The 24,348-nt window shown below is 35.7% G+C and overlaps 4 protein-coding genes across 5 annotated transcripts; 3 read left to right on the top strand and 1 right to left on the bottom strand.

The window, feature by feature from the left end:
• LOC111790315 (nudix hydrolase 23, chloroplastic) lies at positions 1 to 7,365 on the top strand. Its single transcript, XM_023671174.1, has 8 exons — positions 1 to 569; positions 1,247 to 1,378; positions 2,321 to 2,397; positions 2,539 to 2,674; positions 2,758 to 2,898; positions 3,935 to 3,993; positions 6,449 to 6,513; positions 7,126 to 7,365. Exons 1-7 carry the CDS (start codon positions 261 to 263, stop codon positions 6,507 to 6,509), a joined length of 915 nt encoding a protein of 304 aa, XP_023526942.1. The 5' UTR covers positions 1 to 260; the 3' UTR covers positions 6,510 to 6,513; positions 7,126 to 7,365.
• A 951-nt stretch (positions 7,366 to 8,316) lies between these two features.
• Positions 8,317 to 13,481, top strand: LOC111789712 (metal tolerance protein C2). 2 transcript variants are annotated; one of them, XM_023670380.1, is made up of 10 exons: positions 8,317 to 9,025; positions 9,133 to 9,241; positions 9,751 to 9,790; positions 10,315 to 10,391; positions 11,184 to 11,272; positions 11,960 to 12,029; positions 12,179 to 12,217; positions 12,308 to 12,458; positions 12,644 to 12,733; positions 13,127 to 13,481. In XM_023670380.1, the coding sequence occupies exons 1-10, from the start codon at positions 8,617 to 8,619 to the stop codon at positions 13,226 to 13,228; spliced, it is 1,176 nt and encodes a 391-aa protein (XP_023526148.1). In that variant the 5' UTR covers positions 8,317 to 8,616; the 3' UTR covers positions 13,229 to 13,481. The 2 variants fall into 2 exon arrangements, with proteins under 2 accessions (XP_023526148.1, XP_023526149.1); XM_023670381.1 differs by lacking the exon at positions 12,179 to 12,217.
• A 2,451-nt stretch (positions 13,482 to 15,932) lies between these two features.
• Positions 15,933 to 17,918, bottom strand: LOC111789724. The gene is made up of 4 exons (XM_023670396.1): positions 17,503 to 17,918; positions 17,332 to 17,366; positions 16,945 to 17,012; positions 15,933 to 16,651 (listed from the first exon to the last, which is right to left on the bottom strand). Exons 1-4 carry the CDS (start codon positions 17,683 to 17,685, stop codon positions 16,035 to 16,037), a joined length of 903 nt encoding a protein of 300 aa, XP_023526164.1. The 5' UTR covers positions 17,686 to 17,918; the 3' UTR covers positions 15,933 to 16,034.
• A 2,003-nt stretch (positions 17,919 to 19,921) lies between these two features.
• On the top strand, positions 19,922 to 22,399 carry LOC111790817. Its single transcript, XM_023671885.1, has 2 exons — positions 19,922 to 20,035; positions 20,211 to 22,399. Exon 2 carries the CDS (start codon positions 20,791 to 20,793, stop codon positions 22,069 to 22,071), a length of 1,281 nt encoding a protein of 426 aa, XP_023527653.1. The 5' UTR covers positions 19,922 to 20,035; positions 20,211 to 20,790; the 3' UTR covers positions 22,072 to 22,399.
• Positions 22,400 to 24,348: the final 1,949 nt, after the last annotated feature.

Raw genomic sequence — 24,348 nt, 5'->3', positions numbered from 1 at the left:
TTTTGGCTAATGGATAAGAACATTACCGATGAGACGAATCCGAATATGATGTACGGACATCCCCAAAAAATTTCAGAGCCCGAATTCAACGCGAGATTTTCGTTCATCTTTGTGCCCGCTGCGTGCTGACGGCTCTCATACCTCAATTGGAAAAATGGAAGAAAAGAGATGAAATGATATTCAAGTTCCTCATTGGAAGATCCTTTTGGTTGATTACGACTTCAAATTCCATACCGATTCAAAGAAATTGAAGATTGATAATGCTAAAATCTGTTCATCTGTTCGGTTGTTCATCTGGGTTTGTTTCAAATCTTCTGAAACCCAATAGTATTGTTGGATTCAGTCTTAATTTCATCTCTTCCAAACGGTTGCCAACGTCGTCTTCTTGTTCTTCTTCAAGATTGTCATGTGCTAGCAGCGGTTCCATGTTCTTGGCTCCTCGAACTGCTTCTTTCAAAGCGTTTTGTGGGTCTACATGTTCTGAGGCAAATCAAGACGGCACTTCCACGTCTCCCTTGTCTATGTCAGAATCACCGCCGCCATCATCTTCAACTGAAGTCCACTCAGCTGTGAGTCATTCTTTTGATTGATGAGTATCAATTTCACTTACGGTGCCTGTTTTCATTCATTTGGGTTCATTGTGACGATTAATTGTGTATCTGGGGAAAGTTCATCTTGCCCTATTAGATATTGGTCCCCTTAATGGTGATAGAAACGTATAGCCGTAGGATGGGTTGCTTGGTAACAAATGATACATACAAGGTTTTATGTTTGATCAATGAAAAACTCCCAACCTAGGGTGATTTGTATGAATTTCTTTTCATTTTTATTGCATTTAGCTTTTGCATTCATCGCACTGACCGGCTATATTGTTGAAGCAAGATTGACCGCACTCACACACCCACAAACAAAAATTAAACGAAGAGACACAAAGATTACGTGGTTTGGAGCGAAGAAATTCCCCTACATCCACGGGTAGCAACCAATCTCAATAATCTAAGTGTTTACGAAATGTATATCTCACACTCTCACACTACAAAACCTCTCAACAAAGTTCCTCCTAAATGACACTCAAATTCAATACCTCTCAACCATCCTAGACAACCCTTTATATAGGCATAGAAGTGTTAACGTCATACATGAAAAAGGGTTATGAACCAAATAAATGTCAATACATGCATAGGAGATACACGAACCTATTCTTCACTACAACTTACAACATATACGAATGGAATCTCTTATACAGGAAAAAATCCGTAATGTACGGTTCTGCCAGTGGTGTGGAGGCCAAACAAAGCATGGAATTCCTGATGATGAGGAGAAACTGAGAGCTATTTGCACAGTTTGTGGGAAGATAACCTATCAGAATCCAAAAATGGTAATACTCTTGTTTTGCATTAGATTTTTGTAGTTTGCTAGGCCAACTTTAAAATTTTGTCAGTGAGGCATTTTTTTCGTAACCAAATAGTTTATGTAATTACTTGAACGTGAATATAAGAACAAGATAATCATATATCTTCATTGATTCAGTGATAAAAGATGGATAACTTTCCGTTCAAACATGAAATGTTCTTTGCTTTACTATTATAATTTAGCAGGAGTTTACTACAATTAAGATCTGAATGTTTAAGCATGTATCGCAGTTTCTATTTGGAAAAAGTTTCTTGTTCATATATCATCATTTGGAAACATATCTTGCACTAGTATTGTTATAGTTTGCGTTTTCTGTTCTTATTTTATGTTTCTTTTTATGTTTTACTTGTGGATTTGCTTAGAGCTATATATTACGCTAGTGTTAAAGAGTTTGTACATGCAGATATATCCATTGCGAACCATGTTCGCAACGTGGACTTTGCTATATTTTCTTTCTAACAGTCCAAGCTCATCGTTAGCAGATATTGTTCTCTTTGGGCTTTTCCTTTCAGGCTTCCCTTCAAGGTTTGTAAAATGTGTCTGCTAGGAAGAGGTTTCCACGCCCTTATAAAAAATGTTTAGTTCTCCTCTCCAACCGATGCGAGATCTCACAATCCACCCCCTTTCATGGCCTAGCGTCCTTGCTGGCACTCATTCCTATCTCTAATGGACGTGGGACCCCTCAATCCACCCCCTTCAGGACTTAGCCTCTTTGCTAGCACGTTGCCCAATGTCTGGCTCTGATACCATTAGTGACTTTTGGTTATTAGAAATGGGTTTCTTCAACTGGGAAAGCCCAAAGAGAACAATATCTGCTAGCTTGAGCTGTTACATTCTTGCTCATTAGCTTATTCTCCTATATGGATAATATCTATACTTTACGTATTTTCTGGATTGATACTTGTAGGTTGTGGGTTGTTTGATTCATCATGATGACAAGATCTTACTTTGCAAGAGGAAGATCGAGCCATCTTATGGCCTATGGTATGTACGTTGACGATGTTTAAATCCGTTAAGAAAACCAAAATGTGCATGACGCGGCAGCGAATAACTTATTGACACTTAGTTAATCCTTCCTTCTTTGATAACTTTTATTACTGCATTTGAGATCTAGTTATTCAATAGGACTCTCCCAGCTGGTTACATGGAAATTGGGGAGTCAGCTGTTGATGGTGCAATTAGGGAAACCTTGGAAGAAGCAAATGCAGAAGTTGAAGTTACATCCCCTTTTGCTCAGCTAGACATCCCTCTAATTGGCCAAGTAAGAAAGAAACATCTTTTCCTGATCATATCTCAGCGTCCCGTATACTTAATATATGACGTAATCGACGTTTGTTTTTGTAGACGTATATAATTTTCAGGGGAAAGTTGAAGAAACCCCATTTCTCTCCTGGTCCCGAATCTATAGAATGTCGCCTTTTTTCTCTTGACGATATACCTTTCGAGTCTCTTGCATTTTCATCCATGCTGGTTACCTTAAAACTGGTACGTGCCTTTTGAACTTCAATATGTTTGGATTTTGTACATTAGAGGCTCATATGGTGAAGAATAAGAATCTTATTTTCTTTAAAAAAAAAACTGAAACTGTGAGAAGTTACAATAAGACTCATATATTAAATGTTCTTCTATTTCTTTCCAGCCAAATACTCTATTGAATTGATACATTAACCCTTAGTTTCTATGCTTTCCTCCTAAAAGGATGACCACAAAGCATTTGAGCCTTATTTTCGTAAAAATAAAGGTGTAGTGTAATGGCCTAACCCCACCGCTAACAGATATTGTCTTCTTTGGGCACCCCTTTTCAGGCTTCTCCTCAAGGTTTTAAAACGCGTTTGCTAGAGAGGGGTTTCCACATATGTAATAGTCCAAACCACCGCCGGTAGATATTGTCATTTTTTAGCTTTTCTTTCATGGGCTTCCTCTCGTGGTTTTAAACCTCGTCTACTAGGGAAAGGTTTCCACACCCTTATAAGGAATGCTCTGTTCCCCTCTCCAACCGATGTGGGATCTCACAATCCACCCCCTGGGCTCAGCGTCCTCGCTGGCACTCGTTCCTTTCTCTAAACAATGTGGGATCCCATAATCCACCCCGGGTCCGGCGTCCTCGTTGGCACTCGTTCCTCTCTCTAAACGATGTGGGATCCCACAATCCACCCCTCTTTGAGACCCAACATCCTCGCGATGACTGGCTCTGATACCATTTGTAATGGTTCAAGCCCACTGCTAGCAAATATTGTCTCTTTGGGCTTTCTCTCCAGGTTTAAAACGCGTCTGTCAGGGAGAGGTTTTCACACCCTTATAAAGAATGTTTCGTTCCTCTCTCCAACCCAATAAATCTCTAAGCATTTGTTGAAGTGAGGCTAAAATTTCATGCTAAAAGGAGAATGGAAATAATAAACATTCCTATCTCTCAACAACTGGAAATAAAAAAAGTCCGGGGTCACCAGTAAATGAACTAGTAATTTTGCTACAAAATATTTGATGGCTTTAAAGCAACTAGATCTTGTTCTTGTGACTGCAGTATGTTGAGGATGTCAAGGCAGGAAGAGTCTCATTCCATTATGGCACCATCAATAAAAGGTACTTATTCAGATATTTGATTAAATACATGTTTCATATTATTCTGATTCACATTGAGTAGATAAGTTGTAACATCTCAAGCCTACCGTTAGCAGATATTGTTCTCTTTGGACTTTCTCTTTCGAGCTTCTCCTCAAGGTTTTTAAAACGTGGAGATGTTTCCACACCCTTATAAAGAATGTTTCGTTCTTCTCCCCAATCGACGTGGGATGTTATAATATATTTAATCTTTTATGAAAATTCTTTATACTCCCACTCATATGTAGACTTAGATATTAATTTAATTGATGGAGTGTAACACATGAATTATTAATATCAATTGGGGGTGAAACACCGGGTGGGAGTTCAAATATATAATCTCACCACTAAGCCTATTAACTATTTAATCTTCTCTGTAGTTGTGTAAGATGNCTTTCTCTAAACAATGTGGGATCCCATAATCCACCCCGGGTCCGGCGTCCTCGTTGGCACTCGTTCCTCTCTCTAAACGATGTGGGATCCCACAATCCACCCCTCTTTGAGACCCAACATCCTCGCGATGACTGGCTCTGATACCATTTGTAATGGTTCAAGCCCACTGCTAGCAAATATTGTCTCTTTGGGCTTTCTCTCCAGGTTTAAAACGCGTCTGTCAGGGAGAGGTTTTCACACCCTTATAAAGAATGTTTCGTTCCTCTCTCCAACCCAATAAATCTCTAAGCATTTGTTGAAGTGAGGCTAAAATTTCATGCTAAAAGGAGAATGGAAATAATAAACATTCCTATCTCTCAACAACTGGAAATAAAAAAAGTCCGGGGTCACCAGTAAATGAACTAGTAATTTTGCTACAAAATATTTGATGGCTTTAAAGCAACTAGATCTTGTTCTTGTGACTGCAGTATGTTGAGGATGTCAAGGCAGGAAGAGTCTCATTCCATTATGGCACCATCAATAAAAGGTACTTATTCAGATATTTGATTAAATACATGTTTCATATTATTCTGATTCACATTGAGTAGATAAGTTGTAACATCTCAAGCCTACCGTTAGCAGATATTGTTCTCTTTGGACTTTCTCTTTCGAGCTTCTCCTCAAGGTTTTTAAAACGTGGAGATGTTTCCACACCCTTATAAAGAATGTTTCGTTCTTCTCCCCAATCGACGTGGGATGTTATAATATATTTAATCTTTTATGAAAATTCTTTATACTCCCACTCATATGTAGACTTAGATATTAATTTAATTGATGGAGTGTAACACATGAATTATTAATATCAATTGGGGGTGAAACACCGGGTGGGAGTTCAAATATATAATCTCACCACTAAGCCTATTAACTATTTAATCTTCTCTGTAGTTGTGTAAGATGAAAGCTCAAAAAGGACAATATCTGCTAGCGGTGGGCTTGGGCTGTTACAAATGGTATTAGAGCCAGACACCGGACGATGTACCAACGAGGACGCTGAGCCTCGAAAGGGGGTGGATTGTGAGATCCCACATCGATTAGAGAGGGGAATGAGTGCCAGCGAGGACGTTGGACGTTGGTCCCTAGAGGGGGGTTGGAATGTGAGATCCCACATCAGTTGGAGAGGGAAACGAAACATTTTTTATAAGGGTGTTGAAACCTCTCCCTAGTAGGACACGNAGTTGTAACATCTCAAGCCTACCGTTAGCAGATATTGTTCTCTTTGGACTTTCTCTTTCGAGCTTCTCCTCAAGGTTTTTAAAACGTGGAGATGTTTCCACACCCTTATAAAGAATGTTTCGTTCTTCTCCCCAATCGACGTGGGATGTTATAATATATTTAATCTTTTATGAAAATTCTTTATACTCCCACTCATATGTAGACTTAGATATTAATTTAATTGATGGAGTGTAACACATGAATTATTAATATCAATTGGGGGTGAAACACCGGGTGGGAGTTCAAATATATAATCTCACCACTAAGCCTATTAACTATTTAATCTTCTCTGTAGTTGTGTAAGATGAAAGCTCAAAAAGGACAATATCTGCTAGCGGTGGGCTTGGGCTGTTACAAATGGTATTAGAGCCAGACACCGGACGATGTACCAACGAGGACGCTGAGCCTCGAAAGGGGGTGGATTGTGAGATCCCACATCGATTAGAGAGGGGAATGAGTGCCAGCGAGGACGTTGGACGTTGGTCCCTAGAGGGGGGTTGGAATGTGAGATCCCACATCAGTTGGAGAGGGAAACGAAACATTTTTTATAAGGGTGTTGAAACCTCTCCCTAGTAGGACACGTTTTAAAACCTTAAGAGGAAGTCCGAAAGTGAAAGCCCAAAGAATATAATATATGCTAGATCCCTAAGGCCTTTAGGCCATGTTCTGCTCTCTTTAGTTCGATTTCTTTGAATAATCATGCTCCCTACTAACTAGTGTATAATGGGTTGATGCTGTTCAATTCAATGGATGGTTTTGGCATTTAATTTTGTTTGTGGACTGTTTTTGTCAGGCCTGGCACAGGTGCTTCAGATATTCACGCCTATACTCTTGATTATCATCTAAGATTGTGACAAGGTAATTCCTATTGCGTTAATTGTACCAGTATACAATAGGAATTCTTTCCCTTTTGATGTCTGTTTGATTTGTCAGTTTGATCGTTTGTTCAACTGAGGTTCTGGGTTCTTCTAAGCGGTTTTTAAAATGCATATGTTAGGGAGAGTTATCTACACCCTTATAAGGAATGTTTCGTTCTCCTCCCCAACCAATGTGAGATTTCACAATCCACCCCCTTTGGGGCTCAGCGTTCTCGTTGGCACTCATTCTCTTTTCTAATCGATGTGGGACCTCTCAATCTACCTCCCTTCGAGAACCAGCGTCCTTTCTGGCACACCGCCTCGTGTCCACCCTCTTCAGGGTTCAGCCTCCTCGCTAGCACATCGCTTGGTGTCTGTCTCTGATGTCATCTCTAACAGCCCAAGTCCACCACAAAGAGCTATTGTCCTCTTTGGGTTTTTCCTTTCAGACTTACTCTTAAGATTTTTAAAACAGGTCTGCTAGGAAGAGGTTTCCACACCCTTTTAAAGAATGTTTTGTTCTCGTCTCCAACCGACGTGAGATCTCACAGATAAATCTCATTAATATGATGCCTCTTATGGTTTCTTCATTGTTTTTCTTTCTATGATGCAGTTAAAGGAGCTCAAAGGTGGGACTTGGAACTTTTGCTTGATGGCAGAAATATGGATCACTTACATTCAAGTGGAGGAGACGATACATCTGCAATTTTGAAACATTGATATGTCTGAATATTTGATTTCAACCCCTGAGCTTGTACAATTTTTGTATTGTTCATCATGCTACACTTGTTCAGTTGTCAGTTTGTTGAAAACACAAGAAAAAATGAAGGATCATTGGCTCTTAAGGATAGCACATGATGTCTAGCCATGAGTATCAGACTGATAGAGAAAACAACCTTTTGGATAGCACATGATGTCTTGCCATGAGTATCAGACTGATAGAGAAAACAACCTTTTGGATAGCACAGGTTGTCTAGCCATGAGTAACGACCATAAATGCTTCCCCGAGAATGTTGAAAATTCGAATCTTCATCCTCACGGAAAGAAGTGGATGTCTTAGCTGTTGCGTTATGTTCATGTCGGTGTCACCATTAGCTAACTATTAACATCCGATCAACTTATAACGAAAGATAAAATAAAAAATAAAAATAAAAAAAGTCTCTAATTTTACCATAAATTTAAATAAGAGCAAAAAATCTTACATTTGCTAAGAAATTGGTACTGTAACGACTCAAATCCACCGCTAGCAAATATGCTTTCCCTTTTGGGGTTCCACTCAAGGCTTTAAAACGCGTCTGCGAGGGAAAGGTTTACACACTTTTATAAATGGTGTTTGTTTTCCTTCCCACACAGTTATAAATGGTGGTTTGTTCTTCTCCCAGCCAATGTGGGACATCACAATCTACTCCCCTTTTGGGCCTAGTGTCCTCGCACCCTTTCCTTCCTCCAATCGATGTGGGACCTCCCCCAAATCCACCTCCTTTGGGTTCCAGCGTCCTTACCGGCATATCACCTTGTGTTTACCCCATTCGGGGAACAGTGAGAAGGCTGACATATCGTCCGGTGTCTGGCTCTGATATCATTTATAACGACCCAGATCCACAGCTAACGTATATTGTCCTCTTTGGGCAAATTNGTTTTCTTTTTTTGTGAAAATATTGTCCTTCTAACCTCTCGGGCCAAACAACTTACTTTCTTTCCTTTTTTTTTCCAATTTCATTCTTCTTTTCACTATTTTTTTAGTTATTATTTTCTTAAAATAAGAGTATATTTTAGGAAAAATAAATGAAAGATTGAAGAGCGCCGTACGTGACGTTCCATTTAACGAAATCCAGGTTCTTCGTTTACTTCCAAGTCCTCAGCCATCGCCACCGTGTCTCAGCTTCCTACCAATTTCGTTTTGTTTGATTATATTTTTTTTCGATTTTCTTCACTGAGCCAATCCAAGTTTGAAACTCGGAGATCTTCTCTGTTCTCTTCCAGATCTCCCGCCGTAAAATCCCAAGATTTCTGGTGTCGAATTCGAAGGTTGGATGGTTTTCGGGGCTTTGCTCGTGTAGCTTCGAAGTTTTATGTTGGGAGAATCAAACTCCCGTTGTAAAATATGGATACTGCATCAAATGATTCCCAGGATTCTTGGAATAGAGATACCGGATTTGGCGCCAATGATAGGAGGTTCGCTTTTTCTCGTCGAACTTCGTCTAAGCAATGGCAAGAGCCACCCCACACGCCGATTCCTATCAACTCCGACGATTCGGCGAAGCCTTTGCTTTCGCGGAATATGTCGAGCATAAACATTCCGCCTGGAAGCTACTTCGCTTCCGAAAGTAATAAATTCTATAGTGTAAAGGATAAATCAAGCGATAAATTATCGGTTTTGTCGCTCGCCTTTACAATTTTTGAGAATGTGAGATCTGGGAATCGGTATATGAAGAGGCTGTTTCTGATGATTTCGCTTAATGTCCTATATACAACTGCCGAGTTAGCTGTTGGTCTCCTTACTGGCCGTATTGGTATGGACGTCACTATCATTTTTCCTCTTTTAATTCACCATCCTTTATGTCGAAATTTATTCTTCGTGTGTCAGTAATTTATCTTCATATTTTTCTTATGAATTCAGGTCTGGTTTCTGATGCATTTCATTTGACTTTTGGCTGTGGTCTTTTAACATTTTCATTGTTTGCCATTGCTGCCTCTCGGAGTAAGCCTGATCATGTTTTCACCTACGGGTAAGGTTTTATTTTCTCATGCCTCTGAAGCCAACTTAAGTATACTAAGTTTTTAGTTAATTGTTACTATTTCGATCAGTTTTTACTCTGTTGAAAGTAGTTTCTTGGCATCTTTGAGTTCTGTGCCTAAATTTTAGGGATGGTTTTCAATTTCTCTCCCTAATTTTTTGTAAATTTCAATTTCATCATTCCCTTGTCTAACTTGTTATGAGTTGTGAAAGATGAACCCATGAAAAATGAAAGTATACTATTAACTGGCCATCTAATTAGAAAATATTAATTTTAAATTTTGCATCATCACTTTCATATATTGGTGTGATTGAAAAATTATAAGTATATTGAGAACAAAATCATATATGAATTGGAACATAAATAAGGCGTCACAATTTGAGCACATATCAATGAACTTGCAAGTTTGTTTTGTTTTGGATACTCACATACCTTTTCACGGTTTTCCGAACTTTATTTGATTACTAGAGACGGTTAATTGTAGTGGTTTGTCTTACCAGGTACAAAAGACTAGAGGTCTTGGCTGCCTTTACTAATGCTGTAAGTATTCAAAATTTTACATGTTTATGCATATTTAGTGTCCCTGGAACTCTTCTGTTGTATGCTATCCTTTTTTTATTGATGGCTGGTTGGTTCATGTTCTTTTGATCTAGATATGTATTTGTATCAACTCTTTAAGTCCTATGAGTTAATTACCTTATAGTTATTTCTTTGTTTTCTTTTATAAGAATTATTTCTTTCCTTTTCAATATTCATAACCGGATATTTTAGTGGAATAGAAGCAAAACCCTGATTTTTGAATGGATAACACCTCCAAAGAGCAGAGTGGTGTTTCACTTTGCTCTTCAATTTTAGACGCTAATTTTCATTTGCGGTCATAGTTGGTTCTTGCTGGTCTTCTGCTTTTTCTGATCTCCTAACCTCTTGAAGTGATTTGATTTATCTATACATTTCTGAATGATCACGTGTAAGAAAATTTTAATTCACTTAACTCCAAAAATAAATTTCTGTTTAATACTTTTTTGCTACCTGGACATTTACTACTCCGTTACATGTGTAGACAGCTATTTCTTTTGTTCCTGTCTTTCTCATTAGCTGTGGAAGCACTCCATGCATTTATACAAGATGAATCTGAACACAAGTAAGTAGTTTCCATAAACAATAATTTGGAGACGAGATGTAATATAACTGTGATTCTTTATTAGAATACAATCTAGAAGCTTTTCCCCTGTCAATTCCTCGGTGGTAGTCTATTTTGCTGTTTTCAGGCTCTTGCCACTTAAACTTGTCGTATATTTAATGGTTTAGGTTTCTAATTTCCCTTTGTGTACCTTAGATGCCTTGGTTTGTAGATGTTCCTGTTATGCAATTTTTTTAATTATTTTAATATATATTTTTTTTTAAAAAAAATCATATTGTAATTTTTAGCTGGCAGAATTCATGTCCACAGGACATGTCTGTGGACTTGACACAGACATGGTGATTGATTCTACTAGGAAATATTCTTACAATATAAACAAACACCTTTGGGGAAGCATATATTTTATAAAACTATCAACTTATATGTATGTGTGTGTGTGTGTGTGTTTGCATATATAAGATACATTGCTGTTACGCTTACCATAAAAATGTCATGCATTTTTGTTGCTTAATACGATTGTGTGACAGTGTATTGGGATGTTTAGGTGTCCTAGACTCTTTCATTCAGATTCTCCTAGTATGTCTATATATTTAGATACTCTTAGTACGTCCAAATATTTAGATATTCATAGTATGTCTATATATTTCGATACTCTTAGTGTATCTAGGCTTCTTTGTAATAATGACCTTGATCTAATTTTGTATGTTTATTCATTTGAATGAGTTCTTGTGTTATATTTTATAGTGATTTACCATGATTTTAGTATACCTGATAATTATTTTCACCTTGCAGGCACTATTTAATTTTCTCAGCCGTAACAAATTTAATGGTCAATCTTATCGGTGTTTGGTTCTTCAGGAGCTATGCTCGCCTTAATCTTGGTGAGTCCCCTTTTTTAGGTTACATCATCTGGCATCATTGACAAGACTAGGCGTATGTGTTAGATTTAAGATAGTAGTATTAGATTTAATATTTTTCACAAGACTAGGCGTAGGACATTGTAAATATCCAGTAACTACATACTATTAGGTCATTTCGTTCATTGCTTTTGAAGTACATGATACAGACATATACTCTCTCCCAGCTTCCCATAATTTGTATAATATCTATAGTATTTATTTAGTGTTCGTAAAAAGATATTTATTTAAGTGTGGTTATATGATTGTATTTTTCTGAACAATAATGTTCTCATACTTGTAATAAAGCTCTAAACTGACATATTACCTCATTTTCAAGGGCAAATTTAAAAACTAATTGTGAAGAATATAAAATCATGGTAAAATTATAATTTTTCGTTCCACTTTTTGTCTATGTAGTCCTAATTTTTCTTTTTCTTTTTTATTAAAAATTAATTACTTTTTAAAATTTTGAATTATGGATCTATCAATGGGAATTTCATTATGGCATGTCCACTATAAAAATTGGTTGAATTGACATCAAGATAGTAGATTATGTTGTATGAGTTCATCTGTGTCTGCCAAGACAATCTTCATATTTATTGGCTTATCATTCAAGCCGTCAGGTCCATGATTTTGTTGATTGTCTCATCCCTAGATCTTTGCTTTTAGTGTACAGAAAAGCTGAAGATATGAACTACCATTCAATCTGCTTGCATGTTCTTGCAGATTCTATCCGCAGGTAAAATATATTCTCCTCTCTCTTCTTCTTTCACTTCTACATGCATGTTTGCTCTTCCAATAACTGCGTGTGAATATGCATGCCTTGTCTGAATATAAATCTTTTAGTGACATGTTTATCTTTGAATCATTTTTGCCAATGGTTCTCAGTGCAGGTCTGATATTGGCATCCTGGTTTTTGTCTCTTGGGTAAACTAACAATGCACAAATCGATCCTTTTTCTCAAGTTGTCTGCTTCAACTCTAATCTCACTTGCAACTTGCATTTCCTCCTTGGCAGGGTTCAAAATGCTGAAGTTTTGTGCTTAGGACTGGTTTCAGTTGCAGTCTTTATGATTGTCATGCCTCTCTTTAGAGCAACCAGTGGTGTTTTACTTCAAATGGCACCGCCTAGCATTCCAACTTCAGCATTAAGTAAATGTTGGAGACAGGTTTGTGCATAAGCATGCATTATATCATGTACCACGGATGTTGTGAATTAAATTGCTTACATTTCTAAATGTGAAAAATTAAGGAACTCTTTGTCAATTATTTTGTCTTCTGTTTATAGATAACCGAGAGTACCTTTTGTTGTTCATGATGTTACATGAATGTTCATAGTTTTATATTTTAACAGATTTCATCCCGTGAAGACATATTAGAAGTCACTCAAGCGCGATTTTGGGAATTAGTACCTGGTCAAGTTGTTGCCTCGCTCACTCTAACGGTAGAGTAACTAGTGTTAAGCATACTTGTATTCAGTCATTTCTAACATTATTATGCATCTGCAATCGTTAATAATCCTTTTAGTTATGATGTTACCTGGTAGTTTCATTCTGTATATTTGATTTTGGGAATTAATATCTGGTCAAGTTGTTGGCTCACTCTCTGCATAATTGTGTTCTGTCATTTCCAACATTGTTATGCATCTGCAATCGTTAATCATCCTTTTTGTTATGTTGTGATATCAACTGGTAGTTTCATTTGTGCATACTTGTTTATGCATCTGCAACGGTGAATAATTCTTTTTGTTATGTTGTGCTGTTACCTGTTAGATTCGTTGTGTATATTTGATTTTCCAGTCCCAGTTCTGACATTCGTGAAATCACTGTTGTTACAGACAAAGAAAGGATCGGACAATCGACAAACGCTCGATTTTGTGCATGGTATGTATCATGAATTAGGCATACAGGACATGACAGTGCAAACTGAAGATGCTTGAGTTGCTGCTGCTCCATATTTCTCCGCATTCTTCCCATATGAACAAGGTGATGATATCCTTTAGCTTACCCATACTATCAATTTTTCTAACATCCACATCAGGTTTATGATATTACCAAGTATCTCCAAACATGTTCCTCTGTTCCTCATAGTTCATAAATGTCTTAATTTTTCTTTCTTATATATGTTATATGCCAATTACGTCCAACATGTTCCACATTAGGCCTATCAATAACATGCATGATTGGTATCAATTTTTGTCCCATCATATATATATATATATAATTAATGGTTCGAACTTTTTTCAACCATCGATAAATGTTATTTATGAAGTCATTTTCAAACTTTTTTTTTTTTTATTGAATGAATAGAATAAAATCTTTAATACTTATGTAAGATATAAACATGATTATTTAGATTTTTGTACATATTTGTAGACAAGATAAGATGTTTTGTTATTTTATTTAAATTGGAAGTTTCTCCTCCTTACGCATCCCTGTGATTAATGAAACATCAAAACAATAGAAAAAAAAAAAAGTTAAATAAATATTTGGCCATTCAATAACTACCTTAGTTTTAATTTCCATATTTTTTTATTAAAAAAAATAGTCTACCCAAAATATTTTTGTCAGATAATAAGCTAGTGCACATGTTTTTGTATGAAATCAAAATTTTAAAAAAATAATAAAGTTAAGAATAAGTTGTCACATCATACTTCAACACATCCCATCAACTTCCCATTAATATCACAATGATTTCAAATATCATTTTTTTATAAATTAATGAATCTTTAGGGCGTGGTATCATTTTAAAATGTACACATTGAGTAGTGAACCCGATGAAGTTAAAGTGAAATATTTTATCCCGCTCTACCTAGGAGAAGATTAAAATAACATCTCAACTAAATAAGAGTTTTAATTATACGAATTCGATTAAGATTATAATTAAAAATGAAACCCTATTTTAAACGAATTATATTAATTTATTCAATTTTTTTTTTTCTATAACCCATTGATGAGATAATGTAGTTGATGCAATTAAGGTAGAATAAAATAAAGTTTTAATTAATGGAAAATATTGCTTATGAATTAAGGTCTTAAAAAAAAACATTCTTAAAAGAACCATTAAATAATTAATTAAGTCATTTTGTTTGCTATATTATACTTATAACATTGCGCAGGACGAAGAGGTAATTAACAAAATTAATTACTAATTAAAGTCAGCTATTTTATTAAAGTATATATAAAACGAGGGTTTAATCTGTGGGTCCCACCACGATAATGACATTTTATTGTCGTTTACAAAGACTCAAATACCCACCACTTGTCTTTTTTATTTCTCTTTATTCTCCTATAAAGTAAAAAGATATTTCTTTTTCTTTTATAATATATATATATATAGTAAAAAAGTATATTAAAAAAATTAATTGGAGAATATACATGATACATAAATTGGGAAATTAGACCAATAAAATTTAGAAAAATCAATCCAAACTTACAACTTCTTAAAAATTTCTTTTTTACCATCGAATTCGTGAAGTGAATAAAATAAAAAAAGAGATAAATAGTGTTGTTGTATGTCAGAAGTCGAGGGAACATCGTCACAAACAAAAATAGTTGACTATAACAAAGACGTGCACGTAATTGATATTGAGCAAATTAATATAAACTCGACAAATCTCTCTCCTTTTTAATTGGATATTTAGAGGACCTTGTCTATTATTTCAAGTAGTGAGTTTCAATTGTCTTTTTCGTTAGGCTAATTAAATTAGATTTACTGAGACATTATCATCCTCTCCTCTCATATAAATGTGTTATTTTTAATTATTTTTTAAAATATTTTGGAGATAACAAAAGAAAAAAATGTAGCTATATATATATATATATATATATAATTCGAACTTTAAAGGGAAAACTCGAAGCCTTATAACCCCGACAAGTATTTATGACCATTTTCGTTAATTTTATTTAAAAAAAATATATATTTCTCTCAAAAATCAATTTTATAATATTGTCGTGAAATTTTCTCGATATTATATTCTATTTTAGTCTTATTTTTTAATTACAAAACAATAATTTTAGTTATTATATCCAACTTTGTTAAATGATGAAATTAATAGATAAATATATTTGAATTTAATTAATATTATAACTATTTTTCACGTATAATGAAATTTAAACATAACATACACATAATATTTTTTAAAATTAAGATATAATTTATAATTAATATTAAATTTAAGAAAATGACATAATTATAAAAAACAATATTATTAAAAAAAATTATTCACACGTTTTTTCTTTTTATCCCCTCCATTTTAAATATTTGCATGTGGCGCACGCAACGATTAGGTATTTACATTTTTTATAAATAAAAAAATAACCCATTTTAAATTTGTGATATTTCAGGGATCCCTCTGCAAAAAGGAATCCCATTTTCTCAACAAACAAACAAAACTTGTCATTAGTGATCATAATCTTGCTATTAACAAATTAATTAAGAAATACTTTCATTTTCTAAATTAAATGCACACTTTATATCATATAATATAATATCAATTTTTTTAAAAAAAAGATTCTTTCTAAATATACTTAATAATTCATAATTATTCGTCTTTAATTTTATTTTTAGTATATATTTATTTGAAGTCGTGAAATAAATTTAATTTATGAAATAGATGAATTTTAATAATGTTCAAATATATTAATAAGACAATAAATATTGTTTTTTTTTTTACAAAACAGCCTAATTGAAAATTTGAAATTACTCAAAAGATGAGGGGTCGCTTTGTAATTACTTATAGTTTTCTACTGGTTAATGTTGTCGTTAGGCAATGTCGACTGAGACGGGGGCGGAGGCGGCGGTATTGCGGCCATGCTGTCCGGTTGGCCGAGTAAGCTGCTTATTGACCGAGCTTTCACCAGACCCAGTTTCGTTCTCTTCTTGCTGGCTAACGTCAATGATGGCGACGGCGGTGGTGGGCATGGAGGTGGCTTTTTCTCGTCTTTATCGACGGTGACAATGTTTTTCAGTGTGGCGGCGGCGGCGGCGGACAAAGAGCGGCTGCGTACGTTGTTCATGCTGCGGAGACGGCCTTTTCCCAAGTGATGTTCACAGAGAGAATAACCGACGAGAGTTTGTTGGCAACATCGCCATCCTCTTCCATTGACGCGGCTGCACCGGGATCCCTCCATTAACGCGCCGCCTCTCGACCTCTTTTTTCCGGCGAGATTCAAACCCAGTTTGGGTTGTTTCTTGTTCTTCGTTGTCTTCTTATGATCTGGCAGTGACTCCATGGCGGCGGCGGTGGTGGTGGTTTGATCATCGGCATTGTTCTGATCATCGTCACTTTGCCTCTCAAAGCTCCCTCTTCTCTTCTTTAATGGAAATTCCTTATCCCTCTCGCACCATTGCCCATCACACACTACAATCAAACATAAATAAACAAAATCTAAGCTGAATCGAAACTCGAAAACAAAAACCGACCACAACATTACACAAATTCGAGTATCTTATCGTAATTTTCAGTAGATAAAACACTAATTATTTCATATAATTTTGATATGATTTGAAGATTTGACTTCCCATCAAATCACTATTGAATTCATGATCATGGTGCACATTTATTCACACAAACATAATCAAATCATTACAGTACAGCAAAGGAAAACCAAGCAGCCCAGAAAGTGATAATGAAAAAAACAAAAGGGGTGAGACCTTGAGGAGAAGAGGAAGACAGTGGAAGAACACCATTGCTTGTTTCTGCACCAAACACAGTCGTTTCCCTAAAATAATTCAGAGATACACATAGAAATTCACATGGGTAACATTAAAAGAAGGAAACCCACAAGAAAATGTGTAATTACTGTAAGCCATAAGTTCAGAAGAAGACAGGAGCTGTGGAACAGCGAAGAACATGCAGAGCCCAGATGTTTCCACAGGCAAAAGCCAACGAAATCATATTTTAAAAAGAAAAAAAAAACACCAGAACAGTGATTTCCGCTGTCCTTTTTCACTCTGCTAAACATAAAAGTAAATGGATTAAGCGGTATTTTGGGTTTTTTATTTGGAGGAAGAACAGAAATGGGGGCTTTGAATCGTTACCTGGAATCGTGTTGTTCTAGCTGATCCTTCTTCCCCTGCACACGAAAAATCCGACAACCCCATGAGCGATTTCAGGGACCATTCTTCAATAGAACGCGCCGCCCAAAAGAAAACAGAAAAATCCCAAATCGAGTGAAGAAAAAAGATGGAGAGGGGTATTTGATTACTGACCAAGGCATTATTAGTGTGGTAGGCGGCGGAATCGCAGGCGTAGGGGTGTAGATTTGGAGGATCGGAGGAGGGGAGTTGGAGATGGAGTTGCACCGGCGGAGTGCGGCGGAGGAGGGGATCTGAGAGAGGGAGAGGAGAGAGAGAGGAGAAGGGTAATGGGACCTGCCGTTTTCTGATCCTCATGTCGCCGGCGGACAACCCAAATTGTCGGGTTATTTGTGCAGAAAAAGGAGGAAGAAGAAGAAGGGAAAAGTGTAGTCTGTGTGTGTGTATGGTCTTATCTTTGATTTTTTGGTAATGTAATTTGTGTGTGGGTAAGGCCTTAATGAGTTGCACCGGGGTGGGGAGGGCAACCGGAAGAGCAGGTAGCCGGTAGGAATCGGAGAGGCAGGTGGGGACTGGGAGTACGGAGAGGGAGAGCGATGCCAGGGTGGAAGAGAGAGAGCGGGTGATGGAATACAAAATGATGGGAGTGGGTAGTTTTATCGTTTCTACTTTTTAACATGGCTGGGTTGGCCTTCGATGGGATGGGACCCACTACCCCCTTTTTTTCTTCCATTTCCTCTCCTCTAAAACTTATATCCACTCAAAATATAATTTTATTAAATAAATAATTATATTGAAATATTTTTGTTTATAAACTATAGATTAAAACATTATGCCATAAAAATTGGTTGATTTTTTAAGCCTCAAAGTTTGGTTTGTCACGTCAATTAAAAGTTTTTGCATTTTTTGACTTTAAAAAATATTAAAATAAACTTTAGGGTGACGTGGATTAAATTAAAAGAATTACTAAATTATGTTTATGAATTAATTATGCTATGAGCTGTACACAAGTATTTTCAAGCTATTAATCTTCGTGGAATTTATAATCGTGTTGTGTGCTAGATTAGGAATAATTAAAATTACTGACCGGCGAAATTATAGGCCGCTAGAAAGTTTAGTAGATAAGTCGTATTGGATTGAGAATGAGTCTTATATACATGTTCAAAAACTGAGTAAATAATACCACGATAGCAAAAACCCGTTCAAGTTAGACGAGGCGACTAGACCATTTGTGGCTTAATCTACGGTGCAATTAGATATGAGTGTTCAGAAGATTCGATCGATCTAACATATTTGGTTGTAAATAAAAATTTGATGAGTTTGATTCTTTTACGAGTTTCCAATTATATTAGGTTAAACGGATTATTTATTTTATTTTTATTAGTTTATAATCCATTTTTATTACTTATTCTCCTATGCTTAAAAATAATATTTTAATATTTTAATGGTAATTTTTCTAAAATATATATTCAAATTAAATTCTTAATTAAAGGTTTAAAAATAAATAAATAATTTTTTTACAGCCATTTTACTCTTATTAAAAATATATAAAAAAAAATCAATATTTTGTTAATTAATGGGCCAAGCTTGAACGAAGATGGATCAGTCAAAGGCCCATGTTGAATTTGAAGTTCTTTTCTTTTTAGTTTTATTGTTAATAATAATATTTCATTAAATTACAAATTAAAATAAATTTTAATATAAAATTTTAATCACGGTAGTTTATCAATTCTAATTAAATATACACAAAAATTTCAATTTATTTACATTATATTTTATGCAATGATTTTTTTTAATAATAATTAAATCTGTTTTTTTAGTTTTAAAAAAATGTTATTTTATCACTAAATATTATAATATATGAATAATTATAGACCAAAATTCAAATTGATATTTTCACTAATCACATAAAATATGAAAATAAAGAATATATGAAATCATATCTTTATATTAAATTATTTTTTATAGGTATTTCTATATTTATTTCTTAAACCTATTGACAAAAATATTAAATTATAATCAAATTTAAATATATAAGCATTGTTTATTAGTAAAATGAAAATATAAATATCTAAATTATTCTAAAATTAAAATCGAAATACATTATTGTAGATAATTATAAATGTATCACTATTGGATTGAATTAGGTTACAAAAATATTTTAAATCATAGTAACTCTCGATAATCTAAATAGAATTTGCAGCTCAACTCAACTTTCTATTTTTTTAAAAAAATTTAAATATCAAATATTTACCGATAAAAACTCATTATTAACATCAGATATTAAATATTCACAATTTTTTTTTTGTTAGGTCGTAACTTATTTTCAATTTGGTTACCTTTGAACAGAATTTTTTATTTTGAAAAGATTCAATTTAATCTAAAAAAAATTTATCTAAATCTTCTATAGTTTTGATATTTGGAATTCTTTATTAGAAGGCGAATTTAAATTAAAAATAATGATTGAATTGAGATTTGAATGTCAAAATTTAGAAAGTTCTTGTGAAAATACAGTAAGATTAGCGTTCTTCCAATTTAGAAGCAAGAAATTGGAATGAATTCTGTAAAAGTTTGGGAAAGAATGCTCTCTTAATCTCTATCATTATCACTGATTCACTGTTCATTGATTGAAGAAGAAACTAAGCTGGTGCCGCCAATCGCACGGCGCCACACACGCTTCTTCATCAGATCTCAGCCGCTCGATTCCGTAATATCCAATTTTCCATTCATCATCCCATGGTTTTGTTGCGTAATAATAATTTTGTCTATATGATTAAGCTCCCTTTTCTTTTCTCTCTGTAACTTTCTTTCTTCTTTTNTCCTTTTTTTTTTTTTTTTTTTTTCTTTTTCTTTTCCCTCTTTGTTGCTGCTGTGTGGACCAGATCGCTGATCGGTGGGCGGACCTTTCACGGCGAATCAACTCGAACGCAGCTGGGTCTGAGGGGAAGACAATTTCGGGGTTTTTTGAATGATATGGAATCGAGAGCAGTCGTCTGAGGCAGGTGTTCAGTTTTCTTGTTCTTCTTCTGAATCGGAGTTTGAATTTTGTTGTTTGGGTGGTGTCGCGATAAACCCTAGTTTTCCTTGTCAGCCTATTATTGGGAACTTTTTTAACTCGATCTTCTTTTACCGTTTGATGAACTGGGATTGACGGGGTTAAGGCTGAGCTCCATGGAATTTGATCGAGGACTTATTGATTCTTGAGTATTGTATTCCGACTGGGTTAGGTTGATTTGCGAGTACTAGGGTTTTCTGTACGGATTATCCGATGCTTTTGAGCCTTCGACTAATTTAAGGATGTGTTGTGAGGGGATTGTTCATCTGGGACAGAGTTGATCTCTTGCTTTGAGGTAATTTGAATTTTATGGTGCCATTGGGTTTCTTCTAACCTGGGGCGGCTAAGTTTCTGGTTAACTTGGGGGTTGTTCTTTTCTTTTCTTTTTGTTTCCTGATAAATTTGTAATGGGTGATGAAATCTTTGATGCAATGAACCTTGACTTGAATCTGGGTCCTATTCCAGAGCCGCTTTCGAACTCGGTTCTTCAAATTGAAGATGTGAATTTAGCTGATTTGACTGAGGATCCTGTTCATAGATTTGGGGAAGCTATCAGGTTTAGGACGAGACAGCGGTGGCGAAGGCGTCAAGTCCAAATTCCTTCTGAGACTCAGAATATTACAATGGAATTGAGTGAAATCATGGTCAATTCAGGCAATGGGAATACATTGCAGCCATTACAGGCTGGTGAGGGCAGTATCACTGCTGAGGAAAGGAAGAACGAAGCGGGGAAAACATGTGAAATCAACAATGAAGCTCTGGAAGATGAAAAGACAGAGAATAAGAGTGATGTTGAAAAGGGCAGCGATTCTGATGGGAGTTTCTTTGATTGTAATATATGTCTGGATTTGGCTAGGGACCCCGTTGTAACTTGTTGCGGTCATCTATACTGTTGGCCGTGCCTTTATCGATGGTTACATCTACATTCAGATGCCAAGGAATGCCCTGTATGTAAAGGAGAGGTCACTACAAAAAACGTAACTCCAATCTATGGGCGTGGTGGTAATACCCCAGTGACAGAGGAGGATGCTACACTTAAGATTCCTCTAAGGCCCCACGCTCGGAAAGTTGAAAGTTTGAGGCAAACCATCCAGAGGACTGCATTGAGTTTCCCAGTGGAGGATATGATTCGTCGATTGGGAAACAGATTTGATTTTAATCGTGACCTTGACCAACCGCTCGAACCAGACAGCTCACACGAAACCTTTGGTAGATCTCCAACCTTGTTGAATAGGCTTTTAACATCCAGGGGAATTCGTAGAGAACAAATGTCACTGCCCCCCCATGATGAAGTAGGAGATTTAGCACACGCCGATGTGTCTGGCATTGAGACTGGGGAAACCCGTCTTCAGTCTCTCCCCGTGCTTCGATCATTACTACACCGGACAAGAGTTTCTTCTCTTACTTCTGCATTTAACTCCGCTGATAGGCTTCCAGATGGTCTTCTATATACCGATCCGCTCATTCCTAGAATTCAAGAGCAGCCTCCTCCACCTGTTGAGGATAGAGATTCATTCTCTAGCATTGCTGCTGTTATCAATTCAGAGAGTCAAATGGACACTGCTGTAGAAATTGATTCCATGGTCTCCATTTCAACTTCATCCTCCAGAAGGAGAACTGATGCCTTACAGGTTTCTGATGTCGACAGTGGAAACTCTCGGGCACCCAGGCGGAGAAGATTGGCTTGAAAAATTTTCGATCTGGTCCTGAGACTGATAAATGAATCAGGACTACAGTATTTCAACACCTATGTAAGTGCTACTTGGATCTATTTACCTTTTCACTCAACAAAAAGTAATGACTCCTGCTTCGACAATGGACAACACATCGTCGATATTCAACTTTCTTCATTTTACTGTTTATCGTTCGTGAATTGAAAATGTAGGCATACTTCGAGAAGCAAATAACTAGTAATCAAGTAAAGTACTGTTCTTTATCTCCTCCATTTGTAACCTTCGATGCATCAAAACCTGAGTTCATCATTTTCTTACAAATCCATGTCTTCTATGTTCTTGACTTGGTGTTTCACTGACCATATTTAGGGAGTATAGAAATGTTCATGACTATAATTTTCCTGTTTAGCTTAGCTCTGGTGGTTTTAGCTTAATGAGAGTGCAATCATAAGTTCTTCCATAGTTTGAACTTTTTCTACTCTTTGATTATTGCCCATTAACGAACATGGGATTTGACTATTCACCTCAAATCAGTTAAATTTGAAGTAGCTAGAAATTCTTGTTAGTTCAAGTTACTCTGTTTTGACTTATTTAGATTGATCATTACGGTAATGATAAAGCAAACATATCAGGTGGAAGATCTTTCAACTTTTGGCCTTGCTTTATTCTCCATTTATCTTATTTGATTCTTTTAGCTCATCTGCTGGTCCTGTTAGCATAATCTAAAAGCTAGTTAAATTATTCACCACTCAGACAAAGAATCCCAGAGCAGGAATGGACTTTGTACCGATTATCATGCAAGAGAACCAGCTAGAAATCTTGAAGGTTATGGATACCTCTCACCCCATTGATATCATCTTCCACTACTCACTGCTATATGAAAAATCACATTATCTTGTGGAGTAAAAGCCTGAAGTTCACTTGTTGATGTTTAGATCACTCACACAAACAATGCAATGATTGAGTTTCTCATTAGTAGAACAGCTTTCTTCACTCTTTTCACATCAAGAAACACATTTAGTTCGATTCTGCTGTGGTGCTTGTGGTGCTTGTTGATTTTAGGAGAGCTCATCATGATCATTTACTTTGATTCTCATGGATTCTATGATTTTGTTTGCCTATCCTGTTGGCTCCATGTTTTTTTCTTTGTGCTCTGAAACGTTGGAGCCAATCTACACACACCTTAACTAATCTCGCACATTTAGTTCTATTCTGCTATGGTGCTGTTGACTATAGGAGAACGCATCATAATCATTTACTTTATTCTCATGGATTCTGTGATTCCGTTTACTTATCCTGTTGGCTCCATGTTTTTTTTGTACCATAAAAATGTTCGAGCCAATCTACACACACCTTAACTAATCTCACACATTTAGTTTGATTCTGCTACTGTGCTTATTGACTTTAGGACAACTCATCATGATCATATACTTTGATTCTCATGGGATTCTATGATTCTGTTTACTTATCATATTGGCTCCATGCTTTTTTCGTTCGAGCCAACCTACACACACCTTGACTAATCTCACACATTTAGTTCGATTCTGCAATGGTGCTTGTTGACTTTAGGAGAACTCATCATGATCATATACTTTGATTCTCATGGATTCTGTGATTCTATCCACTTATCCTGCTGGGCTCCATCCCTTTTTCTTCAGTACCATAAAAAGTCAACCTACACACATCTAAACTAATCCAACACGCACTCCATCGATTCATCCTCCACTAAAATACCCATTCTTTTGATTATAATAACTGATCTGCAGTAATTTGTATCCCATTCCCATTTGTCAACCCATTGAGTAAGATTTAAGCATCTTCATTGTTTGAAAGCTACAACTACAAGTGTCATGATTAGCACTAGAGTATTAACTATGTAGCTTGAGTTGCTGCCCCCTGTAAACATGATGAATCATGATAAGAAATGAAGTGGGGTCTCATTCATTGCATCAAATGAAATGAAGGGTGTTCCTCTTTCAGATGCTCTGCTGCTGTTGTGTGCTGTGTTTTGCATCTCTGCAATGTTTTCTAATAATTTGCATCAGCTGATGTAAAGTTATTCCTTGTCTTTTTAGTGAAAATAAACTTGCAACTGTTCATCTGTCTACACAGACCTTGTTCTTCTGGAATAATACTTTTTTCTGTTCAGGTTTTGAATTTATGAACTCTTTTCTATTACAGTGTTCCTCGAGATAAATTCTTATTGGTTTTTTCTATCAATTTATACCCGATTTTGTGTCGTATTAACTCAAATTTCAAACTAATAATTGTACTAATTAAAACTTATTTAAA

This window comes from Cucurbita pepo, chromosome LG03 (genome assembly GCF_002806865.2).
Source record: "Cucurbita pepo subsp. pepo cultivar mu-cu-16 chromosome LG03, ASM280686v2, whole genome shotgun sequence".
Taxonomy (NCBI): Eukaryota; Viridiplantae; Streptophyta; class Magnoliopsida; order Cucurbitales; family Cucurbitaceae; genus Cucurbita; species Cucurbita pepo.
Note: the sequence above shows the minus strand (reverse complement) of the source record. Positions and strands in the feature narration are given on the sequence as shown.